The 27,668-nt window shown below is 41.6% G+C and overlaps 1 protein-coding gene and 1 pseudogene across 1 annotated transcript; one reads left to right on the forward strand and one right to left on the reverse strand.

The window, feature by feature from the left end:
• Nucleotides 1-27,578, reverse strand: LOC132432895 (serine protease 46-like). The gene is given in 7 exon segments (XM_060023766.1): nucleotides 1-255; nucleotides 18,879-18,971; nucleotides 18,973-19,046; nucleotides 19,831-19,911; nucleotides 19,914-20,088; nucleotides 20,270-20,445; nucleotides 27,530-27,578. Coding segments are annotated over 7 exon segments (903 nt in total).
• Nucleotides 13,958-15,058, forward strand: LOC132431662 (dehydrodolichyl diphosphate synthase complex subunit NUS1 pseudogene; annotated as a pseudogene).
• Nucleotides 27,579-27,668: the final 90 nt, after the last annotated feature.

Here is a 27,668-nt window from a genome sequence, read left to right on the forward strand (position 1 = left end):
TCACAGGAGCCACGGGGAGCCCAAGGAAACCAGCAGAATGTAGCCAGTGAGGAAGACCAGGTTCAGGAAGCCTGGCCCGGCCCTACTGACGAACCTCACATCACTGATCTGTTTCTTGATCCAGTCGGTGAAGTGGGAGGTGCTGGTGTAGATGCCCGGGAAGCGGTGCCGGCTGCAGCTAAAGCTCCAGTTCAGCACCCCCACCTGAATCCAGGTGTGGTTCACTTGGCAGACAAGGGAACTGCCAGAGTTACCCTGTGGAGGGGAGGAAGGGAGGCATAAAGGAGGCAGCAGGAAGGCCTCCCTGCAAGTCCTGGACAAATAAACTTGCACCTTCCGGGGCCATATCCTTAGCACGAGCTGTGTTAGGCCCGTGCTGTCCCTGATATCAACGCATGGCTATGAACTTGCTCTGTGACATGGAAGCACTGCACTGGGGCCCAAGTTCAGGATCACAATGGGCTCTCTCTGCATTCCCCTGCTAACTCCCTGACCATAACTGCCGGTCCCCTCCTCTGCCTTCTCTTTAAATCGTGGTGGGCCTCCAAGGTGTTGCCCTTGACTTTTTTCTTTCCTACAATCCTGCTTACAGAATGAGCCATTTGAAATGCAAACCTGCCCCCTCTCTCTTTGTGCAAAGCAGGTGCACGTATAAGAATAATGTTTACAACAGCATACATCAAAAAGTAGTAGCTGTTATTTCTGCTGATGGTGGGTTTATGATTTTCTTAAAACTTTCTTACATTCTTCTGTATTGTTGAAAAGTTTTATAAATCTGAAAAACAGCTCATGCTCTCCCTCCCTCCCTCCCTCCCTCCCCCACATATATGTATATTTTTTCTTGTAGTGTAAACCAAGATTTATAAGACATAATCTAATGAAGAGTGCATAAAACATGTAAGGAAAAAATAATAAAACTATACTTAAGAACACAAAAGAAGACCCACATTAATGTACAGATATACCGTTGTTCTTAGATGAGGCAACTTAAAACAATGTAAAAAAGTCAGTTCTCAACATTTGGCTTCCTACAGTATGGAAGACTAGATCCCCTTTCCCACCTTGCTGAAGATAACTAAACCTGTGAGATTTTAAATGCATGGGTGAGCTAGCAAGAAAATAAAGACTCCTCAGAGTGCAAAACCCAAGGGAGGGCTAAAACACAGAGCCATCAGCAAAGCCCAGAAGATGACTTTTGCCCCAAAGCCATAGGCCAAACCCAGTGAAACTGAGCTTTGGTTTTCACAGCCTCATTCATGGGTGCAGAAGACGAAAGGCAAAACCCAGGGCCTGCCCAAGGAGGGGAGCCCAAGAGGAAACCTCCTGCAAAAAACTATACCTCCCAGAAAGGACCACACCTTCCGAGTGACGATAAACTAGGAACACCTGCCCTCATGTGAACTTGCAACTTGAATTCACACTGTCTGGGTGGTTAAAAAAACTTGAGCCAAGAATGTCATTTAAAGAGGTTCTGGGTTGCTTTTATGTCCAGGTATCTGGCAGAAGCAAATATAGATTCTGACTGAAGGAACCCACTTTCAAGCCATGCTTCAGCGAACTCCCACAAAAAAAACACTCTAAAGAACATGTCCTCTTAGAACATCACCCTGCACACAGGGAAGCTGAGGCACCAAGAGCAAATGCCAGCCAGCAGAGAAAAACCAAAGCAGCATCAGAGCCTTCCTGGTTTGAGATTCAGTAATCATCACGTGGAAGCCTCCAAGTTTCTGGTAATGCACTATTTTATAGGCTTGGTGCTGAGGGTATTGGTGTTGGTTGTGTTATTCTTTATTCTCCATACACATTTTATAAATATTCTTTTATCTGTATTCAACAGAGAGTGAAAGAGTCAAAAATTATAACAATGTCAGTTCCCCTTATGTTGACCTCTAAAGTTCAAGCGATTCCAAATAAAATGTCAGCAGGATTTTTTCAGGACCTTGACAATCTGATTCTAGAATTGATATTGAAGGATAATAGTCCATGAATTCTATGACAGGTTTGAGAAAAAAAGAGCAAATTGGAGAGGCTGGGGACTGGAGAAACATCTAAACAGAGTTAGATCTATTTCAGAGCTATAATTATAGAAACCACGGTACTAGCATAGAAACTGAAAAATAGACCAATGGGGCAATGGAGAGCCAGCCAGATGCCTGCAGGTGGAGGAAACTTGGCACATGCTCCAGAAAGTGTCATGACTGAGAAAGGAGGTCTCTGCTGTAGATGGTGGAGAAACTGATGGAGAAAAATGAAGTTGGACCCTGCCATAACAAAACTCCAGAGGAAATAAAACTCTAAATGTGAAAAGTGAGAAAGATAAAGCTAATTAAAAATGTAAGGCCATGACTTTATGACTTGGGATGAAGCACATGTTTTAAAATAAGATAAAACCCCACAAACCTGAAGAGGGCAAATGTGTTAGGCTTAATTACATCAAAGTTAAGACCATCTGTTCAATGAAAGACACCAAATCTCATTGAAGATAGATGATGAATTAAGATAGGGCATTTTCTCTGTCTAAAACCAACTAGAGGTCAATTTTAGCCTATCTAAGGAAACCCTGAAAATTAACAAGCAGAGAAAGTGAGTTGAGGGAGACTTGAAGGTTTCCATGTCTAGGCTGACCCAGTTGTCAGCTCCCAGTGTCCAGATCCCCATGCTCCAGAGGAGGGAGATGGAGTAGGGCTTGGCGAAGTTTAAATCAAATTGACTTTTATGTATTCACTTATTTTTTGGTTGCATTGGGTCTTCATTGCTGCACTTAGGCTTTCTTTAGTTGCCGTGAGCAGGGGCCACGCTTCGTTGTGGTGCCTGGGCGTCTTATTGAGGTGGCTTCTCTTGTTGCAGAGCACCGGCTCTAGGCGCGTGGGCTTCAGTAGTTGTGGCACGCGGGCTCAGTAGTTTTGGCTCGCATGCTCTAGAGTGCAGGCTCAGTAGTTGTGGCACACAGACTTAGTTGCTCCGCGGCATGTGGGATCTTCCTGGAGCAGGGCTTGAACCCGTGTCCCCTGCATTGGCAGGCGGATTCTTAACCACTGTGCCACCAGGGAAGTTCCAATCAAATTGATTTTTAAATTGAGACTTATAATATGACAAGGTATTTAATAACTGAAAGTAACTGAAAATTATGAGCTCTGCCCAAAATGATGTTTGGAGAAGGGAAGAAGATTTGACACAGGGCATATGGGGGCAATGACTGGAAAGAATAAAACTATTTAATGTGGATTCTCGAACAAATTGAGATTCCTCAACAAACAAATACAGGAGAGGACTGCAGCACAACATCATTTATGCAAAGTAAAATATACACATAGCAACACTACGCATTTTTCAAAGATACAGACTTCTTTAAAGACATGTATTAAACAGATTTCAGTAGGGGCCTTTTGTGGAGAGAGAAAATGGAAGATGAAGGGGAAAATCAAGCCAGTGATAATCAAGCTAGTGATAGAGATATGGTTGACTGGACTCTGGCAATCCAGAGAAAAAGAGAACTCAGAGGGAGAGAGAGAGAAAATAGAAGAGAGAGAGAAAGATCTTGTAAGTGGACATTCTCTTACCACAATGAAATTAAGCCAGAATCCAGTAACAAAATGTGAACCACCCCCATCAAAGAAAAAAAAATTAACTTTCAAAAATGTTAAAGTAAAAACAGAATTAAAATCTACAGTTAGAGTGTAGAAAGATAAGAAGGCCATACATTGCAAAGCCCATGGGATGCGGGCCTGAATTTCACACAGAAGAGTCTTAGTCTAAATACTTTAATACCAAACAAGAGAGAATGAAAATAAATTATTTATTGTCATCATCAATTATTTATCACTGCACATTCAGCTGAAGACACTTGAAAAGGAATTAATAAAGACAAAAAGCAGGTGTCATGCATTAGAAAGCAAAAAAATCATAGACTTGAGGAATAAAATCAATAAATTGTACTTAAAAAACAACAACAAAATAAATATCTTGTAAGTCCTACCAAGAAAAACTCAAAGAGAAGGAAAATTCAAATACTTTGTGATATAAGTAGAAAAGAGACTAGAATCAGACCCAGGGAAAATACACTTTCTAGTATCTGAAGACTATTTATAACTTTCTCTTTATGGATCTAAAATCTGGATGAAATGAATAATTTCTAAGAAAATCCAATAATCACGGACAAAACAACTTAAAGTATTGCTCAAGAACTACCCCTTCAAAGGAAAACAGGCCTATGTGGTTTCGCAAGCAACTTCTATCCAGCATTCAAGGAGCAGATAATTTATGTTATTTCAAATGTTCCAGAACATAGACTGTGCTTTCAAGTGAAGCATATTTGTGATTCTATAACTTGACAAAGGGGGTGCCTTCCTCAACACACCTTCGGTGGAGCCCAGCCTCACTGGAGGAAGACAAAACAAAACGCAAAGGCTGCGTGGATGGTGTCTCATAGGACTGCTGTTCCAGGGCCAGTACCTTTCCTGGGCCATGCACCAACACTATCCTGTGCCTGGCCCAGAGCCCAGCACGGGGTGTCTTGTTGGATGAACAAATAAATTAAATGTATTCTAAAAAACGATATTATAAATCTGAATCCAACAGATGAATGAAACCAAAGCACACCATGACCAGGGAGGGCTAATCCTGGCAGGCAGGGTAAATGGACATGAAGAATCTGTTCATGGAACTGACTCAGCACTCTAGATATGGAGTCCAGTCAACCATATCTCTAACTCACTCTAGCTGAGTTAGAGTGTAGAGTCATCGTGATAGCTGCAGAAACCACATTTTACGAAGCATAGCATTCATTCCTGAAATAAAATGCCACAGTGAAACAAAGGAATGGCTCTCTCCTCGACAGATGATATGCCACGTTAGCAACATGCTTCATGATGAAGTGTGGGAAGAACTTCCAGGAAGGTAAGAAACAGGAAAAAGTAGAGCTACAATTCCAGGTTGCTTTTGGGGAGCAGTACCCAAAATAATGAAAAAAGTAAAAATCATGAAAACGAAAGAGGCAAAATCATCACTAATTGTAGCTCATATGGGCATAAACCTGGAAAGCCCAAGAGAGTGAATTAAAAACTCTTGGATATAACAGAAGGGTTCAGTGAGCTGAACTCCCAGATGTTTTCAACAAGATGAGTCTGGGGGATGGAAATGAGGCAAGTGAAAAGGAAGGCTCTTGTCCTGCTAAGGAGGAAGCAGTAGACATTGATTAACTCTAGGTGTTAAGTCAAGTTTAAATACATGTGTGGAAAATATCTGTAGTACAATGACGTTGAGATATGACAACTTTTAAACCACTACAGGGGAAAAGTGGAGTGGAAAAAGAAAATCAAACCAATACATAAAGTAGGGGGATAAAAAGAAACATTCTTCTTGGTAAATGAATTAAAGGAAAGCCTCCCAAATGTGTTGAAAAATATAGCACTGAGCATTACACTGTTTATTAAAAGACATACCTAAAACAAGATAACACAGTGTCCCCTGGAAGACAGAGCAATTGTTCTGGAATATGATTCTTGACATTGCAATAAACAAGAGAAAGAAGTAAGAGGCATACATATTGAAAAGTAAGAGACAAATTTACCATTGTTTGCAGATGGTATGTCTCAAAATTAAAGAGAATCCATTATATCCACTATATCTAGGAATTTTGCTTATTACAAAGTAAATACACAAAAAATCAATATATAATACAAACAGAAAATACACTGAAAAAAACATTTTATATTACAATAGAGATGTAATATAAAATATCTAGGAATAAAGTTAAGAAGCAGCATGCAGTAATTATATGGAGAAAGCTATATAAACTCCAGCTCTAGGGACACAAATAAAATAGAGCAAAATAGAGTCTATTTTCCCAAAATCACCACATGATTTTCCTTTTAGTATTATACTGAGATTGTTCAAAAGAAAATGGGAAAAAAAACCAAACACTTGGAGACTAAACAACATGCTACTAAAAAACCAATGGGTCGGGCTTTCCTGGTGGCAGAGTGGTTAAGAATCTGCCTGCCAACGTAGGGGACACGGGTTCCAGCCCTGGCTGGGGAAGATCCCACATGCTGCGGAGCAACTAAGCCCATGCACCACAACTACTGAAGCCCGCATGTCTAGAGCCCATACTCCGCAACAAGAGAAGCCACTGCAATGAGAACCCCACGCACTGCAATGACAAGTAGCCCCCGCTTGCCACAGCTAGAGAAAGTCCACGCACAGCAACAAAGACCCAATGCAGTAAAAAATAAATTAATTAATTAAAAAAAAAAAACACCAATGGGTCAACAATGAAATCAAAGAAAAAATCAGAAAATACCTCGAGACAAAGATTGTTCAATTAGAATGAACATGGGAGAAGAGCAAGGTAAATTCTTTAAAAGAAGAATAATGGATATGGGAACATATGTGTATGTATAACTGATTCACTTTGTTATAAAGCAGAAACTAACACACCATTGTAAAGCAATTATACCCCAATAAAGATGTTAAAAAAAAAAGAAAGAAGAAGAATGAAGGAGGACTTGCCTTACCACATACAGAAAGGAATTATAAAGCTACAATAATTTAAAAAGAGTGGTGGCACACGAATGAGACTGCAAAGGGCAGAAATACACAAAAATAAGATGGGAATGTATGATATAATAAAGAGGGCATTTCTAATTCACTGCCGAAAAAAAGTATTCAATAAAAATTATTGACATAACTGGCTACATTTGGAGAAAAATAAAACTGGTTTCCTCTCTCACCCTTCTAGATGAATCAAAATTAAAATATTTAAAGAAAAAATTAAGAACATGTATGAGTAAAGAATTTTATAATCTTAGGGTAGGAAAGATATTTCTAAGCACAGCACAAAAACTACAATCATTAAGGGAAATAACAATAAATATGAACATATGAAAATTTTAATAATTAACTCTATGGGAAGAAATCCACACGTAAAAAAGGTAAATCATGGACAAGTAGTGTAAAATATTGTAAAGCATTTCACAAAGGGTTAAAACTTCCGGTTCCTAAAGTTTTTTTTTTTAACTTTTTATTTTGAAATAATTTAAGACTTACAGAAAATATACAAGCATAATATTTTTACCCAGACTCACTACTTTAATGTTTAACCATATTTGTTTTATCTTCTCTCTCTCTCCATAAGTATGTGTGTATGTATACACCTATACTTATGAACCACTTAAAATTAAGTTGAAAAAGACATGATGTTCCTTTACCAATTACCACAGCATATAATATCTACAGTTTTTACAAATCAATAAAAAGAAAAGTAGTTTAACAGAAAAACATGGACAAAGGACAGGGAAAAGTGTAAATGGTACATTGAACACAAAAGGCATCTTCATTGGAATCCCCTTTGTCCCTTTAAAATGTATTTAAGGGGTGAGTTCTTTCTCTGATCCTGGGTAAAAACTGGGCAGAGTCAGAACGTTTTGCTCACTGTGATTAATGTAATCATAATCAGTATGATTACGCTGTCACATAAACATCTCAGTCCAGAAATCAGAATATCCATAGTCACGCAATAGTCACAAAGCTAGACTTGATTTAAAGTCAAACTTCTCAATAGATAACTAATTAGGACCTACTGTATAGCACAGGGAACTCTACTCAATATTCTGTAATGGCCTATATGGGAAAAGAATCTAAAAAAGAGTGGAGATATAGATACAGATATATCTGTATCTATATGTATATAGATAGATATATCTATCTATATCTATATAGATATAGATAACTGATTCACTTTGCTGTACACCTGAAACCAACACAACATTATAAATCAACCATATTCCAATTCAGCCCCATTTACTTCATCACTCCCCTCCTTTGGGGCAAAAGCCCCAGTGCAGCAAGAAGGAAAAACACACACTTAAAGGGAACAGAGCTGGCTCAAGCCCGACCTCAGAGTTTCTGCTCTAGCAATGTGGGAGCAGACTCCACCCCTGACAGGACAGCCACAGCCAGGGAGCAGAGAGGAAGTCCCACCTCACACCCTGTGCAGGCTCTAGCTCCTCCATCACCAGCCACACCCTCTATCAAAGTGATAGTGGCCAGCACACCATGAGGAAAGAAGTGGCTGGCATCTGCATCAAATCCAGCCCTCACACCAAAGACACTGGGCACACACAGTCTATGTAGGGACACTCGCACATAAAAACACCACTTCAAGACCACAATAGATAACTGTTTCACCTAAATTCACAGAAACACAGAAAGTTAAGTAAAATGAAAAGAAAGAGGAACTACTCCCAGCTGAAAGAGCAAAAGAAAACCCTTGAAAAACCAAATAATGAAACAGATAATCAGTCTACCAGACGCTGACTTCAAAAAGTTGCTAATACCCATGTGCCATAACTACCGAAGCCCACATGCCTAGAGCCTGTGCTCAGCAACAAAAGAAGCCACCGCGATAAGAATCCTATGCACCGCAACGGAGAGTAGCCCCTGCTCACCGCAACTAGAGAAAGCCCACGTGCAGCAACGAATACCCAATGCAGCCAAAAATAAATAAATAAAACAAATAAATTTATTTTTTTAAAAAAGAGGGGCTTCCCTGGTAGTGCAGTGGTTGAGAGTCCACCTGCCGATGCAGGGGATGTGGGTTTGTGCCCCGGTCCGGGAAGATCCCACATGCCATGGAGTGGCTGGGCCCGTGAGCCATGGCCGCTGAGCCTGTGCGTCCGGAGCCTGTGCTCCACAACGGGAGAGGCCACAACAGTGAGAGGCCCACGTACTGCAAATAATAATAATAATAAATAAAAAATAAATTTAAAAATTTTAAAAAAAGAAAAGGGGGAAATTTCAAAAAAAAAGTTGCTAATAAAAATGCTAAGTGGGGCTTCCCTGGTGGCACAGTGGTTGAGAGTCTGCCTGCCAATACAGGGGACATGGGTTCATGCCCCGGTCTGGGAAGATCCCACATGCCACGGAGTGGCTAGGCCCGTAAGCCATGGCTGCTGAACCTGCGTGTCTGGAGCCTCTGTTCCGCAACGGGAGAGGCTACAACAGTGAGAGGCCCACGTACCGCAAAAAAAAAAAAAAAAGTGCTAAGTGAATTAAGAAAGAGTATCAATATAAACACAGATGCTTTTTAACAAGGAACTAGAAACTGTAAAGACCTAATCAAAAGTAGATAATTCAATTTCTGAGATAAAAAGCACTCTAGAAGCAATGAATAGCCAACTAAATAACAAAGAAGAACACATAAGAGATCTGAAAGATAGAATGATGGAAATAACCCAATCAGAACAGCAGACAGACAGACAAATGGAAAAAAAAAAAAGAAAGAAAAATATGAGATCTATGGGATAATATAAAATGTGCCAACATATGCATAGTAAGGGTTCTGGAAGGAGAAGGGAGAGAGAAGGGGATTGAAAATGTATTTGAAGAAATTATGATTGAAAACTTCCTAAGCCTAAAGGGGGAAACAGATATCAAGGTACAGAAAGAACAGAGGATCCCAAACAAGATGAATCCAAACAGGCCCACACCAAGACATATCATAGTTAAAATGTCAAAAGTTAAAGATAAAGAGAGACTCCTAAAAGCAGCAAGAGAAAAACAGAGTCATGTACAAGGGAACCCCCATAAAGCTATCAACTGATTTCTCCGCAAAAACTTTGCAGACCAGAAGGGAGTGACATGATATACTCAAACTCATGAAAAGGAAAAACCTGAAACCTAGGATAGTCTACCCAACAAGATTATAAGTTAGAACAGAAAGAAAGAGAAATAATTTCTCAGACAAGCAAAACTAAAAGAATTCTGCAATACCAAACCTACCCTAAAAGAAATGCTGAAGGATATTCTCTAAATGGAAAAGAAGAAAGAATCTGTCCGAAAGGGAAAATCCCAATAGGAAAAACAAATATATAGTAAGGATTGAAGATAACTTAAGTAAGCCAGTACATAGAATAAAAAAACAAAAAATATTGTAAAAGCAACTATAACTACAATAAACAGTAAAGGGATAAGCATGAAGATATAAAACATGACATCAAAAACACAAAATCTGGAGGAGGGGAGTAAAAAATGTAGATCTTTTAGAATGTATTTGAACTTGAATGACTTCAGTTTAAAGCAAATAGATATAATTAGGGGTCAATATATATAAACCCCATGGTAACCACAAATCAAAAACCTACCTATTGTAGGTTTTGTATACACAAAAACCAAAAAGAAAGGACCTCAAGAATACTATGAAAGAAAATAATCAAACCACAATGGGAAAAACAAAAAAAAAGAGGAAAGGAAAAAATAAGAACTACAAAAACACTGGAAAGCAAGGAATAAAATGGCAATAAGTACATACCTGTCAATAATTACTTTAAATGTCAATGGACTAAATCCTCTGATCAAAAGACATAGGGTGACTGATTGGATACAAACAAAACAAAACAAGACCCTTCATTATGCTGCCTACAAGGGACTCACTTCAGGGCAAAAGACACACACAGACTGAAAGTGAGGGGATAGAAAAAGATATCTCATGCAAATGTAAATGACAAGAAGGTGGGGGTAGCAATACTCATATTAGACAAAATAGACATTAAAACAAAGACCATAATGAAAGACAAAGAAGCATATTATATAATGATAAAGGGATCAATACAAGAAGAGGATATTACACTTGTTAATATATACACTCAATACAGGAGCAACTAAATATATAAAGCAAATACTAACAGACATAAAGGGAGAAATTAACAAAAATACAATAATAGTAGGAGACTTTAACACCCTGCTGACCTCAATGGACAGATCATCCAGAAAGAAAAACAGTAAGGCAACAGAGTTCATAAGTGACACCAAACACCAGTTGGACTTAATTGATATCTGTAGGACACTACATCCAAAAAAGAAAAAAAAAAAGTAGAATACACACTCTTTTCAAGTGGGCATGAAATATTCTCCAGGTTAGATCACACACTAGGTCACAAAACCAGCCTCAACAAATTTAACAGGATAGAAATTACATCAAGCATGTTTCTGACCACAATGATGTAAAACTAGGAATTAACTACAGAAAGAAAAATAGGAAAAGAACAAACACGTGGAGACTAAACAACATGCTACTAAAAAACCAATGGGTCAATGATGAAATCAATGAGGAAATCAGAAAATACCTCAAGACAAATGAAAATGAAAACACAACTTTCCAAAATCTTCAGGATGTAGCAAAAGAGTTCTAAGAGGGAAGTTTATAGTGATACAGGCCTTCCTCAAGAAAAAAAGAAAAATCTCAAATAAACAACCTAACCTACCACCTAAAAGAATTAGAAAAAAAAAAAACAAAGAAAGCCCAAAGTCGGCAGAAGGAAGGAAATCATAAAGACCAGAAAGGAAATAAGTAAAATAGAGAGTTAAAAGATATATATATATAAAAGAATGATGAAACCAAGAGCTGGTTTTTTGAAAAGATAAATGAAATTGATAAACCTTTATCCAGGCTCACGAAGAAGAAAAGAGGACCCAAATAAACAAAATAAGAAAGAAAGAGGAGCAATAACAACCAATATCACAGAGATACAAAAAATCATAAGAGAATACCATGAACAGTTATATGCTAACAAATTGGACAATACCAAGGAAATGGACAAATTTCTAGAAACATATAGCCTGCCAAGACTGAGTCAAGAAGAAACAGACAATTTGAACAGACTGATGACTACAAGTGAAATAGAATCTGTAAAACAAATAAACAAACAGAAAAACTCCCTGCAAACACAAGTCCAGGTCTGGACAGCTTCACTGGGGAATTCTACCAAGCATAGGAAGAACAGGTTACACCTATCCTCAAACTATTCCAAAAAATTGAAGAGGAGAGGACACTCCCAAATTCATTCTATGAGGCCACCATTACCCTGATACCAAAGCCAGAAAAAGACACTACCAAAAAAGAAAATTACAGGCCAATATCTTTGATGAATATAGATGCAAACATCCTCAATAAAATATTAGCAAACTGAATCCAACAATACATAAAAAGGATCATACACCATGATCAACTTGGATTTATTCCAGGGTCCCATGGATGGTTTAACATACACAAATCAATCAATATGATACACCACATTAACAAAAGGAAAGACAAAAACCACATGATCATCTCAGTGGACACAGAAAAAGCCTTTGATAAAATTCAACATCCAATCATGATAAAAACCCTCATCAAAGTGGGTATCTCAACAACATATGGGAACATACCTCAACATAATAAAGTCCATTTATAACAAACCCAGGGCCAACATAATATTCAACAGTGAAAAGCTGAAAGCCTTCCTCCTAAATTCAGAAACAAGACAAGGATACCCACTCTTGTCACTGCTATTTAACATAGTATTGGGAGTCTTAGCCACAGCAATCAGACAAGGAAAATAAATAAAAGGTATCCAAATTGAAAGGGGAGAGGTAAAACTGTCACCTTTGCAGATGACATGATACTCTATATAGAGAACCCTAAAGTTTCCACCCAAAACTATTAGAACTAATAAATGAATTCAGTAACTTTGCAGGATACAAGTTGAATATACAGAAATTTGTTGCATTTTTATACTCTAATAATGAAATACCTGAAAGAGAAAGTTTTTAAAAATCCTGTTTAAAATAGTGTCAAAAACAAACAAACAAACAAAAAAACTAGGGTTAATCTTAACCAAGGAGGTGAAAGACCTATACACTAAGAACTATAAAACATTAATGAAGGAAACTGAAGAAGACTGAAAGAAATGCAAAGATATCCTGTGTTATTAGATTTCAAAATTAATATTATTAAGATGGCCATACTATTCAAAGCAATCTACAGATTTAATGCACTCCCTATAAAAATACCCAGGAGGGCTTCTCTGGTGGTGCAGTGGTTGAGAGTCCACCTGCCGATGCAGGAGACACGGGTTTGTGCCTCGGTCTGGGAAGACCCCACATGCCGCGGAGCGGCTAGGCCTGTAAGCCATGGACACTGGGCCTGTGCGTCTGGAGCCTGTGCTCCACAACGGGAGAGGCCACAACAGTGAGAGGCCTGCATACCGCAAAAAACAAACTAACAAACAAAAAAATAACCCAGGAAATTTTTCACAGAACTAGGATAAATAATCCTAAAACTTATATGGAACCACAAAAGATATCAAATTGCCAAAGCAATCCTGAGAAAAAAGAACAAAACTGGAGATATAACTCTCCCAGACTTCAGAGTATACTACAAAGCTACAGTAATCAAAACAGCATGGTATTGGCACAAAAATGGACACAGAGATTAATGGAACAGAAATAGAGCCCAGAGAGAAACCCACAAACCTACAGTCAATCTATGACAAAGGAGGCAAGAATATACAATGGAGAAAACACATTCTCTTCAACAAGTGGTACTGAGAAAACTTGACAGCCACATGTAAAACAATGACGTTAGAACATTCCCTCACATCATATATAAGAATAAATTCAAAATGATTTAAAGACCTAAATGTAAGACATGAAACCATAAAACTCCTAGAAGAGAACATAGGTGAAACACTCTTTGACATAAATCAGAGCAATTTTATTCTTGGATCAGTCTCCTAAGGCAAAAGAAATAAAAGCAAAAATAAACAAATGGAACCTTATTAAACTTAAAAACTTTTACACAGCAAAGGAAACCTTGACAAAACAAAAAGACAACCTATGGAATGGGAGAAAATATTTGCAAATAATGTGACTGACAAAGGGTTAATATCCAAAATATACAAAGAGTTCATACAACTCAATATCACAAAAACAAATAATCCAATCAAAATGGGCAGAAGACCTGACTAGGCATTTTTACAAAGAAGACAGGCACACGAAGAGATGTTCAACATTGCTAATTATTAGAGAAACACAAATCAAAACGACAATGAGGTATCACCTCACACCTGTCAGCAAGGCTATCATCAAAAAATCTACGAATAGATGGCGGCGGGGTCGAGGTGAGGTGTTGGCAGTAGAAAGGGGTTCGAGTGCGGGGGGCGGGGGAACGCGGAGAGATGGCCCGCGCCGGCTGCAGGGCCGGATGAGAAGCGGTCGCGCTGCGGGTGTAGGAGAAAGTAGGGTGCCCGGGCGCCACGAGAGTATGACGAGGGTGTACAAGCTGGTGTGGCGGGTGCTGCACGCTCTGCTCTGCCTGCACCGCATGCTCACCTCCTGGCTCCGTGTTTGGTCCGGCACCTGGAACTGGATCTGGTGGCGCTGCCGTCGGGCCGCCTCCGCCGCTGTCCTAGCGCCGCTCGGCTTCACGCTCCCCAAGCTCCTGGCTGTCGGCAGGAAAGGTAGGAACCGCCGTCACCACCGGCATCCACGCGGGGGGCCCGACCCCGGCCGCCGACCACCCGCGGCTACGCTGGCGCGCGGACGGCAGTTCCCTGGAGAAGCTGCCTGTGCACATGGGCCTGGTGATCACCGAGGAGGAGCAGGAGCCCAGCTTCTCTTCTGGGACATCGCAAGCCTCGTGGTGTGGTGTATGGCCGTGGGCGTTTCTTACATTAGCTTCTACGACCACCAAGGTATTCTCAAAAGAAATAATTCCAGATTGATGGATGAAATTTTAAAACAACAGCAGGAACTCCTGGGCTTAGATTGGTCCAAATACTCACCAGAGTTTGCAAATAGTAATGACAAAGATGATCAAGTTTTAAATTGCCAATCGGCAGTGAAGGTGCTGTCCCCAGAAGATGGAATAGTAGATATTGTGAGAGCTGCTCAAGACTTCTGCCAGTTAGTAGCTCAGCAGCAAAAGAAATGCACAGATTTGGATGTAGATATGTTAGACAGTTTACTTAGTTCAAATGGTTTCCCTGATCCTGATTTACTATTGAAGTTTGGTCCTGTGGACAGCACACTAGGCTTTCTTCCCTGGCACATAAGGTTGACTGAGATTGTCTCTTTGCCTTCCCACCTGAACATCAGTTATGAGGACTTTTTCTCTGCCCTTTGTCAATATGCAGCCTGTGAACAGCGTCAGGGAAAGCAGCGATCCCTGGTTGTGTAATTTGATTTCAGGCTTTTGGAGAAAAGGACTCAAGTGACTCTGATGTTTACAAAGCACCTATGAAACCCTGTACACATCTAGTTTCTAATCCTCATAATTTATCAACAAACACAAAAAAGTGTCTTACTTGAGAGTAAGAGTACATGTGTGAGTGTGTTATGTGTGCGCGTGTGCATGTGCATGCGTGTGTGGAAATAAACTTATAAATGGGGGAAGTATTGGAGGAGGAAATATGTGGACTTGCACCTTTGAGCAAATAGCAGCGATGTTTTAGGAGCTGAAATTTCAGATTTACAGGCTTCAGCCCCAACTACTTCCCTTTTTTGTGGGGAGAGAAAGGGGTGATTACAGCTGTTTTATTGTTGTTTTGGGGGGGAGGGGAATAACTTTTGTTCAGTCTTTCCAAGTGACCAAACTTTAATTTTTAAGAATAGTATACTGATGTATTAAACGGAAGCATTCTGAGTTTGAGGGATCTCCAGAGGAATGGAGTTCTGTGTTGTTCACATGTTAAAAGTTTGCTCACCTTTGGAGCAAAGGGAATACATATTTTCAGACATCCGTCCATTTTCATCTCTTCGTTATTGTCAAACAGTGTGACTTGAAAATGTCGCTCTGTTGTCTGTGTTCTGGGTTGTGAAGATCACTTGAAAAAGAACTCTTACAACACTGAAATGCAGAATTAAAAAAAATTTAAATATTGTATGAGGCAGTCATAAAAGGTGAAAAGGTTGTAATCTTAAAAGTAAAGGTGAAACTTTCCTGAATAAGGAAAGAAAGTTTTGATCTCCTTTTCTGTTTGGTGGGCAGTGGGCTAGATAGTACCCAAAGCTGGTTTAAAAAATTTCCATTAACTGTGTTTATTTAAATAAGCATTTGAGGGAAATTACCGAGGCAGCTCTCTTCCTCAAAAGTAACCTGTTCCTCTTTGGAATAGCACATTTAGGACCATGTTAGTACCCAGGATTTTTACTTAATAAATCCTGACGGTGACTTTGCGTAAAAATATGATCTTTAAGTAAGACTGAGGCCTGTGTAGGTAATAAAACATTACCAAAGTCTACAAAGTAATTTAATTTTGCATGTTCTCTTTCATGGCAGAGAACAGCACTGGTTCTGTTACTTTTTAAATGAAGAAATGATTTTTTGATAGGTGTTTAGTTTTTCTTCCCTCTCTGCTGATACTCAGACAGAAACCATTATTCTTTATATTTGATGGGCTGTTTTCAGAAGAATCGTATTAACAAGTGCACAATAGTTATCCAAAATTGTATGTTTAGAATGGAGTAGTTTAAAAACTAGGGCTCAGACTCTGAAAAATAGCAAAGAAGACTGGATTTGGAAAGCAAGGTCTGGAATTGCTTGCCAAATTCTGAGGCTACGAAGAATATATGTTTTGACTTTGGATTCCAAAACCTCATTTATGATTTTAAAAACCAGTTGAAATAAAATGATCATAAACTAAAAAAAAAAAATCTACGAATAACAAATGTTAGAGAGGATGTAGAGAAAAGGGAACCCTTGTACACTGTTGGTCGGAATGTACATTGGTGCAGCCATTACGGAAAATAGTATGGAAGTTCCTTAAGAAACTAAAAGTAGAGCTACCATATAATCCAGTAATTCCACTCCTAGGTATATACTTGGAAAAAACAAAAACACTAATTTAAAAATATACATGCATCCCCAATATTCATAGCAGCCCTATTTACAATAGCCAAGACATGGAAGCAACCCAAGTGGCCACCCACAGACAATTGGCTTAAGAAGATGTGAGATATATATATATATAAAACAATGGAATATAACTCAGTCATAAAAAGAATGAAATACTGCCATCTGCAACATGGATGAACCTAGAGAATATTATGCTTAGTGAAATAAGTCAGATAAAGACAAATACTGCATGATATCACTTATATGTGGAAACTAAAAAATAATACAAATGAATGTATACGCAAAACAGAAACAGAGTCACGGATATACAAAACAATCTTGTGGTTACCAAAGGGAAGAGGGAAGCAGGGAGGGACAAATTAGGGGTATGGGATTGACAGATACAAACCGCTATTCAATATATATAAAATATATAGGCAACAAGGATATATTGTAGAGCACAGAGAATTATACTGATTATCCTGTAATAACCTATAATGGAATATAATCTGCAAAAACACTGAATCACTACGCTACACACCTGAAACTAACACAATAAATCAACTATACTTCAATTTTAAAAACCACAAGAAATACTTGTCTTAAAAATGAAAAAAAATTTTTTGAAGGTGTCCAACTCAAGAAATTATCCCCTGTGTATACAGAAATTTGATTTATGAGAGAAGTGGTGACAGCCAGTATAGCAAATGGTTTTTTCAGCGAACGACACTGGGACAACTGGTAGTCCATACACAAAATAAATAAAAATAGACCCCTAAATTACACCATTCACAAAATGAATGCACATGGATTCAAGACCCAAATGTGGAAACCAAAATTCCCAAACTTTTAGGAAAAAGAAAACATAGGAAAATGTCTTTACAACCTCAGGAAAATGAAGGCGTTCTTAAATAAGCATAAACCAAAAAGGAAAAAAAAGATATGTTTGATTGAAATAAAATCTAAATTGCTATCACAACATTATGTCAACTATACTCCAATAAAAATTTGTTTTAAAAAATCTAAATTGCTGTTGAGCAAAGGAGAGTATATACAAGATCAAAAAGAAAGTATTTGCAATATACACAATGAACATAAAATCAGTATCCCAAACATAAAAATATAATAAAAAGAAAATGGCAAACAATAGAAAAATGTGTAAACTATCTGAACAAGTGATTCACATAAAAAGAATTATGAATGGTGAATAAACATATGAAAGGATGCACAGTTGCATTAGTAACTGGGACAGGTACATGCAACCGCAAAGGGATACTATTTCTCTAGTTCTCATCCTCAGAATGGAAAACATTTTACAGTCTGACCAATACCAAAAGTTGACAAGGATATGGAACAATGGAATTCTCAAACACTGCTCTAAGAATATAGATTAGGGCCTTCCCTGGTGGCGCAGTGGTTGGGAGTCTGCCTGCCGATGCAGGGGACATGGGTTCGTGCCCCGGTCCGGGAAGATCCTACATGCCGCAGAGCGGCTGGGCCCGTGAGCCATGGCCGCTGGGCCTGTGCGTCCGGAGCCTGTGCTCCGCAACGGGAGAGGCCACAACAGTGAGAGGCCCGCGTACCGCAAAAAAAAAAAAAGAATATAGATTAATACAATCACTTTGGAAAACAATTTGGCAATGACTATTAAAGATGAAAGTATGCACAGCCTATGATCCATCAGTTCCTTGCAGGATGCACCATATTGAGAAATTCTGGAACATGTAAATAGGGAGATGTGTGTAAGAATATTCAGAGCAGCAGAATATGCGATATGAAAAAATTAGAAGCTACCTCAATGTTTATAAACAAGAGAATGAATGAACTGTGGAATATTCACAAAAGAGAATATTGTAGATAGAGCTATTAATGAATTACAGAGGCATGTATCAATATGGATAAATCTCAAAAACAATGTTGACTAGAAGATGCAAGAAGCAGAAGCTTGCTTACAGAATGATGCCATTTATGCTAAACTCGTTCCACCGGCATCTGGCCCAGATCTGGGCATGTGACTGATGTTCAGAAGTGCTCAAATAACCTGAGAAGTACTGCCATTATTAACCATAATTGTGGAGAGGAGTGAAAGTATTTTCACCCTTATTTTACACATTGGGAAACTGAAGCCCAGGGAAAGGAGATTTTCATAAGGTCTCCCAGTGCCATGTGGAAAGGAATGCATGACCACTGAAAGTCGTCTTCTCGCCCGGGTCTAGACACTGTGCACCTGACAGGTGTCCATGCCCCACTGTAAGATGGCACAAATCATGTCATTCCCTATTAACTTTTTCTGGCCCTTCAAGAAGAGGAACTTGTACTGTTTGTTGATTGCAGATCTTGTTGTTTACAATCTTGACAGCCACCTCCTGAAGACTGTAGGAGGGCTGTGGGGTCTCTGAAGAGAGAGATCCTGCCTCGTCATCCCTTCAGCTCTTTGGCACATCTCCATCTTGGAGCTATCCAGATTCGTAATGTGGGAGGCAGGGTCATTTCCTGGGATAGTGATGTATAAAGGCCCCAAACCACAATCTGACTTTTGAAAAAGCCCGAGCTCATTAAAAAGTCTCCCGAGGGGCACAGACCAACATCCAAGCACTGAATGAAGCCAAGGAGAGATTACCCCAGTAATTCACGTTCCATGAGGGTGAATGGTTGGGCACTGCTCCATGGCTACCGGCCAATGTGGCAAGACCCTAGAGCCCAGACTGAGCCACCCGTTGGAGGGCAGGACCCCACAAAGGCTCCTCAATTCTAGGACCTCAGAATGACACCAACAAGGGACAGGAATTATTGGTGTTCAAGGTAACAAGTGTTTACAATGGCCACCCAATGCCTAGGTACCCCCCTGAGACCACAGTCCTTGTGCCACCTGCAGACAGGAAATCCCATTAATAGCCAAAGATTAATTTCCTTCCAGGCGGCAAAGTGAGAGCTTGACATTGGAGTTAACTTAACTTTGGGAACTGAGGTCCATACACGCCATGAGTGTCTTTTACACCAGGGCACTGTGTATATCCTCCTATCAACAGAGTTCAGGGCAACGTGCAGCACGTGTAGGTGCTCAGGAAATATTTGCTGATGGAATGAATGAGTGAATAAAGGAATGGATGGAGGAGCCCGTGGTGGAGTTATGTTCTGAAGAGGCAGGTGTCTTGGGACCTCGGCCTGCCTTCACTTACCTCGAGTATATGTTTGTCCCCACCCGATCATCCAGCACATGGATCCAAGAAATGGCTTGAGTTTAGGGTTAGGTAGACAGGCTGAATGAGGGGGGACCAGGAGACAGAGTCCCTGAGCTTCAGGAGGGCAATATCCTGGGACATGAGGCTGGTGAAATCCTCATGAATCACGATGCGAGTGACTGAGAGTTTGGTGCCATTTTCTGAGAGGCACTGAATTCCCATCTTCACGGAGTATGATCTGGGGTCCTTGGATCTGCAGGGTCACGGGTAGGAGGCAGATCACCAGCAGTGAGGTCAAACATGGAATGGTTGGAGAGACACAGGCTGAGCACAGGGCTACCCAGCCAGGCCCCTACTCCCGGATCCCCAGATTCAGCAGGGCCTCCTAGGCCAGAAAGCAAAGTCCCTGAGACTGGAGGGCCACCCTGACTGAACTCTGAAAGCAGTGCACAGCTGTAAGGACCCACTGGTGGTGGATGAGGGAGCCACTGCAGTTGTTCGCGCCCAGGAATAGGATGCTCACCTGCCATGGCCATTTGCCCACCTCTGCTAGCTTCCCCTTCACATTCTTGCAGGAGATGTTAGTCTGACCACAGGCCTGGAACCAGGACCCTTAGAAAAAAGGTAGAGAGGGGGTCATGACAGCCCCATGCAGACTCTCAGGCAGCAAAGGGCAGCCCTCAGACTTCCAGCCGTCACAAGGAGCCACTGCCACATGCACATGCAGGGAGGGGCTTTTCTCATCACCCCCAAAGTAGCAACCAAAGGCCCAGAGGCAGCAGGAGCCCCATGTTATAAAGACAGCCTCCAAACAACGGGGACCAGACAACCCCTCCAGGGCTTCTTACAATCCGTCAGCCCAGGATTCATCCCTTCTCCCTTGTTTACAACAAGTGAAGGAGAAGAGAGAATCATCAGAGGGGTGAGTGTCAGTAAGCGCTAAGTGATGGGGCACAATGAGCAGGGCTGCTAGTCAGTTGTAGCCAGAAAGCAATGGACAGTGATGTCACATTGTACAACTCCAGGGCATGCCTCCATAGACCACCAGCCCTGGAGGTGCGCTCTCTGCGACCATACCAGGAAATGAGTAGAGATGCTTATCAATTTCCTCCTTGCCCCTCACTGGCTCCAACAGTAGGAATGGGAGCAGTGGGGGCTGCATTGAAATGGATAGGAGATTGAGATTCTGAACTGGACCACCTTGGACTGCTATTTAATAACTGAACATCACTGAGGACAGGAAAGGGAGAAATTCTACAGCAAAGGTTGGAGACCAAGACTAAAGACAAATTAAAAGGTTCCTTATGTATAGCCTGCTGTAAAGTTTGGGCTGCCCAAGAAGCTGTCACAGGCGGTCATGGACCTCCTCATACAGGCAAAGTTGGACATGTATTTACACTGTCTCAAGCAGACGTGGTTCCAGAAAGTGTTCCCTTCAGCAGTTCAGTGTGCAGTGCCAACCAGAGCTTCAGGGACTCAGCAGCAGCAAGCAAGGCTCGTCCTTGCCTGGGAACGGGGCGGGGGGCGAAGGGGGGCGGCAGGGGCGCGTTCCGTGGTGGTGGTGGAGAGGGTACAACAATCAACAGACCAGGCTAATAATCTATTGCAACTCATACACATTAGCAGAAAAATCTACTGGGCTCTGCCTCATAGCAGTCCCTCAGAGGGTCCCAAACCATTGATGTTTGGTCTTGTTCCACCATGTCCCAGGGCTCCTGGTACTGCTATCAGATGTGGATGGCTGGTCCCCTTGCCACACACTCCCATGGCTGGTCACCTTTACCCTCAACCAGTGGCTCCCCACAGGGATCCACAGGCACCTGCACAAGCCCCAACATCTCCATGGAGTTTCGTCTGCTTTGCCCTCTCATTGCTCCATTCTTGCCCATGTTTCTGTCCAATGGCTTGCTGTCTTATATTCTGTCTCCCCCAAGGGGGAGCCACATTTCCAGCCCTTCTCATATACTGTGGTGGGCTTATGGCTACCTTGTTTCAGATTACAGCCTGCTCCAATGGAGACTTTGGTAGGAAAGAGAGAGCTTCCAAAGCCTTGCCCTTCCCTCTCTCACAAAGCTTAGGCCCTGGAGACCCAGGGTCCCACAGAATGAACTTTGCTACTTTAAAAGTGACAGCTCTGGGCTTCCCTGGTGGCGCAGTGGTTGAGAATCTGCCTGCTAATGCAGGGGACACGGGTTCGAGCCCTGGTCTGGGAAGATCCCACATGCCGCGGAGCAACTTGGCCCGTGAGCCACAACTACTGGGCCTGGGCGTCTGGAGCCTGTGCTCCGCAACAAGAGAGGCCGCAATAGTGAGAGGCCCACGCACCGTGATGAAGAGTGGCCCCCGCTTGCCGCAACTAGAGAAAGCCCTCGCACAGAAACGAAGACCCAACACAGCCAAAAATAAATAAATTAATTAAATTAAATTAAATTTAAAAAAAGTGACAGCTCTAAGAGGTAGGGTTGGGCTTTGCTTCTGTGCTCCACACCCTCAGTGGGTTCCTCAGTTTCAGAGAACAGTACTCCTCACAACTCACGTCCAGGACAACGCTGACTCTGATCTCCTTCCCCCAAACCTTATACAAGATGTGCAGGATTCAGCCTGGAGATGCCAGCACCAAGAACAGCAGCTGAATCTGGAGGGAGCCATGATGGATTAATTTGGGGGCATGAGGTGTTGCGGATCAATCTTGTCATAGACACAGTGATACCATTCCATATATGGGGGACACTCAGTGGCTCAAACAGATTCCACTGCGGACGACCTCTACCCCTTCTTGGAGTTCGAGTCCAAGTGCTCCCACTCACAAGCTGTATTCCGATGTCACCCCGTGCACTCACATGTGGCAATGGGAATGTGTGTCTTGGCTCATGACCTCTGTCCCTACAAGGTCCCAGACCCTCACCCCCACATCATCACAGGCACAGCAGTTAGCTACAAGGAGCAGTGCACATCCTCACCACCCTCAGACGTCACAGATACCTGAGGCCAGCACAGAGTAGGAGAGCACTCATTCACTCACTCACTCACTCAAGGAACTGGTCTGGGAAGGGGAGTCACACAGTGAAGGAAAAGGACAAATTCCCTAAGGTGGGGAACACATTCCTACTAACAGATGCCACGCCAGCAAATTTTCTGCCAAGGGGCAGAATGGACAGCTGGCAGGTGACCTGAATCAGGGCTGCCACCACAAGATTACATGTGGTCAGTTAGGGTGGGAGCCCAGAGACCTTGTCACATGGGGTCCCACACTTTTTACCCCCAAAGAGTCTGCTGAAAACTGGTACTGAATACTGGCACCACAAGCGCTTAGTTCTCTGGGCCTCAGGTTCCTATTGTGAAATGTGGATATTGGTAAAGCCCACTTCAGGGGGTGTTGAGGTATAAGCCATGTGAATGATACCTTATGTGGGATGAGCAGTCCCCCACATATCACATCGTCCTCATCACAAGTCCCAGTTCTCTGAGATTGTGCCTCCCAAATCCGTTCCATGGATATTACTTTGTTTCCATTTTTAATAAGGCTCTTTCCTCATGTTCATGGTCACTGGCAAACAGGAACTGCCTCGACACTGTCTGGGTCCCCAGGTTTGGCACACCATGCAGTCTGATGAGGAGATGCCCATCAGGAACAAATGGAGGCCATGCAGGCATGAGGACAGTGGACATAGGCACCCAGGCAAACAAAGCCCTCCTGCCTCTCTCCCATGCTCCCAAAGCCCTACCTTGAACATAGAGATTATTCTCAGCCCTGGCAGAAGGAAATGGAGATGCGAGGCCCTGAAGATCTCCCTGCCCACATGCCACGGCAAGCAACTGCACGGCCCTCACTGGTCCTCGTTATGGGACTTGGAGGCAGGGTGGGACAGGGCATCTCTATTGTGTGAGAATTCTAGAACTCATGGTTTGTTCATGCAGGGCAGCAGGGAGTGAGCCTCCGCCCCAGGGTTGGGGGCTCACCCAGCTGGGGCAGCAGCAGGAGGCTAAGTAGACAATGTGGCCTGCCAGAGCCATGATGTGATGCTGCTGCCAGACACCTCTCTGGAATGGTGCTGCTGATGCCTTGCCCTGAACCTGTGACAGCACGTGCTGTCTGGCCCGAGACACTGCCTCCTGGGCTCAGCCTTGGCCTTGATGGGGCCCCTGTATCCCTAACCCTAAGTCTGTGATAGCGCCAGGTATCTGGCTTGTGACAGTGCCTAGTGCCTGGCCTGTGAGGCACTCCCAGTGCCCAGTGCAAGTTCCTTTATGAAGCCCTTCTCATGGCTCCCCTGGAGGTATGGAAACTGAGGCTCTGAGAGGGGGACGGCTAGTTCCTTGCTGTGACTGATTGAGCTGGAACTGAAGTTTTCCTTTTTCCCACTTTGCATTTTTTTTTTTTTTTTTTTTTTTTTTTTTTTGTGGTACACGGGCCTCTCACCGCTGCGGCCTCTCCCGCTGCGGAGCACAGGCTCCGGACGCGCAGGCTCAGCGGCCATGGCCCACGGGCCCAGCCGCTCCGCGGCACACGGCATCCTCCCAGACCGGGGCACGAACCCGCGTCCCCTGCATCGGCAGGCGGACTCTCAACCACTGCGCCACCAGGGAAGCCCCCACTTTGCATTTTTAAGAGAACAGCTCATGGGTAGAGGCCAGGTGTTTCGGGCCTGGGAGGTGAATTCCTGAGAGGAAGCAGCTTGCAAGCCTGGGTCTTCATGAATCAGCAGAATAAATGACATTTTGGGATCCCTCTCCACCACTCCACTGAAGTCCCCACCCCAAGAATCCCCTGAGGGACTGTCCATGAGGACGGCTCACTCCTGCTCCGCACCGTTGCCAGTGTTGTCAAGATCATGGGTAATGAGACTGCTGCTCATTACGCTGCTAGAGGAGATGGACTGGGGCCAGCACTGTGGAAAACTTCGGAATCATTTAGCAAAGCAGAAAATGTGCCTACCTCACAACCTGCAGTTCCACTCCTGGTTGTGAGCCCTAGAAACATCATACACGTATGCAGGAGGAAAGACACATGAGACTGTTGGCAGCAGCACTGTTGGGTAGAGCCCCAACTAGAAACTACCCAGCTGCCATCAAAGGCAGGATGAATGCACGGAATACTCGAGCAATGAGAACAGACCACTATATGTAGTGACATGGGAATCTCATAAAACATATTGCTGAGTGAAAGAATTCAGACACCAAATGGTACATATTGCATGAAATTCAAAAACAGGCAACACAAACTATTTTTAGGGATACATGGTAGAAAATCAGATTTCCTACAATCAGATTTCCTCTGGGGGAAAGAGAGAGAAAGAGGGAGGGAGAGAGAGAAGAAAGAAAATCCAGAGAAGCAAAACTCTCTCTACTCTTCTGCCTTTGTGGAAAGTAATGTTTTGCGGGGGGAATGATGAACCAATAAAACCAAGATAATTGAATAAAGACCAAGCATATCCGTTATCACTGCCAACGTGAATACAAAGAAAAACCTCTACTTTTACAAGTCAGAGATTCTTATATTGGGTAGAAAAAAATCTACTCACATGCTACTCAATAGAGACTCACCTAAAACAAAGTGATATGAAGCAGTTGAAAGTAAAAGATGGGCAAAATTATATTAAGTATATGTAAGCAAAAATAGAAATGACAATATTAATCTCTAGAGATGTAATTCAGAACAAAAGCTTTAAACAGAAAAATAAAATTACTTTCTGTTGAAAAAAGATAAAAATTATAATGACTATGTAACATTAAAGCTGGTCATCAGTAACAACATCAAACAGTGATACACGAGAAATGGAAAAACTTCACTTGCAGTGGGAGAGTCTTCTCCAGCTTTGTCTATCTTTGAGGGATTGAACATCTATAAAAATCAACTGCACACTAGACTACTAAGAAAACCACAATAATTTCCCTATAAGTGGAACTAGTTTAGGCCACATATTTTACGATGATGCAATGAAACAAAGATTTAATAAGAATGAGTAAGTGAAATAAAACAAATGACTTGAAAATTTTAAAAATAAAGTTGGTTAACTTATTTCAAGGAAATAAAAACATTCTGTAAACTATTTAGAAAATACTAATAATTAGAGCAATGCATTAAAAAAACTTTTTGAGTGTGGTCAAGGCAAATCTATAACCTTAAAGGTATTTATTATCGAATAACAAAGAATGAAAATAAATGAATTAAATGTTCAAAGCAAGAAACTGTAAAAGGTACAAAATAACCCCAAGGAAAATCTGTAAGAAACATGTACAAAATATAAAATTATACCCTAACCAATTATTACAGCAGAGTTAGGAATGAACTCTACGATCTGGATCTTTGTAAAAAGAAATAATATTAAATAGGACAACGGGCATATTTTACACTGATAGGGTATAACCCATCAAGATGGTACAGCAGGCATGAACCTTGCACTCCTAACAACACAGCTTTCAAACATGAAGCAAGAATTGTTAGAACTGCAGGAAGAAATAGACAAACTCTGAATTCTCATGATAAACCGCTCAGGAATCAACAGATTTATAGATATAAAATATTTGAAGTGTTAGAGGATTTGAATAACACAATCAACAAGCCTGATCCAGTCAGTTCTAGCTAGAACTCTGTTTCAAAACACACACTTTTACTTCAAACGCACATGAAATATTCAATAAAACTGACCAAATACTAGGCACAAAGAAAACCTCAACACATTCCAGAATGTGGAAATAATTAAATCCATATTGATATAATTTTTAATAGAGAAAAAGGAGAAGCCCCTGTCCCTCCCCCAAACTATCCGTCAGAAGATTAAATAACACCCATATAGTACTCTTGGGTTAAGTAAGAAATACAGTGTGAAATAAAAAACAATATAGAATGAATGGCAATGAGGTCAGTACATATAAAATCCTGTGAAATACGGCCAAAGTGAGACTCACAGGAAATTTTATGGAATTAGTGAAAATATTAGAAATGAAAAAAGTCTATAATAATGAACTAAGCATACTACTCAAGAAGTTAGAAAAAGAACAATAAAGTAAATCTCCCCAAAGGAGAAGATTGAATTACTAAAGCTAAAAGAACTTTCATGAAATAAAATAAACAAAAAGAAGCATATTTGATCACTAAAATCAAAAGGTAGTTTGTACCATTTAGGAGTTGACAAGTAAGAGAAACTTCCACTCAAACAGGCTTAAAATTTCTGTCTCCTCTCTTCAGTGATGGTGGCTTCATTCTGAGTTGATCCCCTTATTGAAAAATGGTTGCCAGCATCCTTCTGCCTCCTCATCCACATTAAGAGAGACAGTATGGGGACTTCCCTGGTGGTGCAGTGGTTAAGAATCCGCCTGCCAATGCAGGGGACACGGGTTCGAGCCCTGGTCCGGGAAGATTCCCACATGCCGCGGAGCAACTAAGCCCGTGTGCCACAGCTACTGAGCCTGTATGCCTAGAGTTCACGCTCTGCAACAAGAGAAGCCACCGCAATGAGAAGCCCGCACACCACAAGGAAGAGTAGCCCCCGCTCACCACAACTAGAGAAAGCCCTCGTGCAACGAGGACCAAACGCAGCCAAAAATAAATAAATAAATAAAAATTTAAAAAAAAGAGAGACAGTATGCATTTCTCTCCTCTAACCATACCTTATGCTTATTGGGATAACCTAACTGGGGTCAGGTGGCCGGGCACTGGACTATGCTAATTAGATCAAGCCAATGAGCCACCCACTTGGGAGCTGGGAGTGTGACAGCTTCTTCCTGAAGATGATGAGCAACATGGCAGACAGTGTGGACTAATGACTAGGACCTGTAGTAATATGAGGGAAGGATGGATACCATAAAGCTAACCAATAACAGTACATCAGGTG

The sequence above is a fragment of the Delphinus delphis genome, chromosome 10 (genome assembly GCF_949987515.2).
Source record: "Delphinus delphis chromosome 10, mDelDel1.2, whole genome shotgun sequence".
NCBI classification, from domain to species: domain Eukaryota; kingdom Metazoa; phylum Chordata; class Mammalia; order Artiodactyla; family Delphinidae; genus Delphinus; species Delphinus delphis.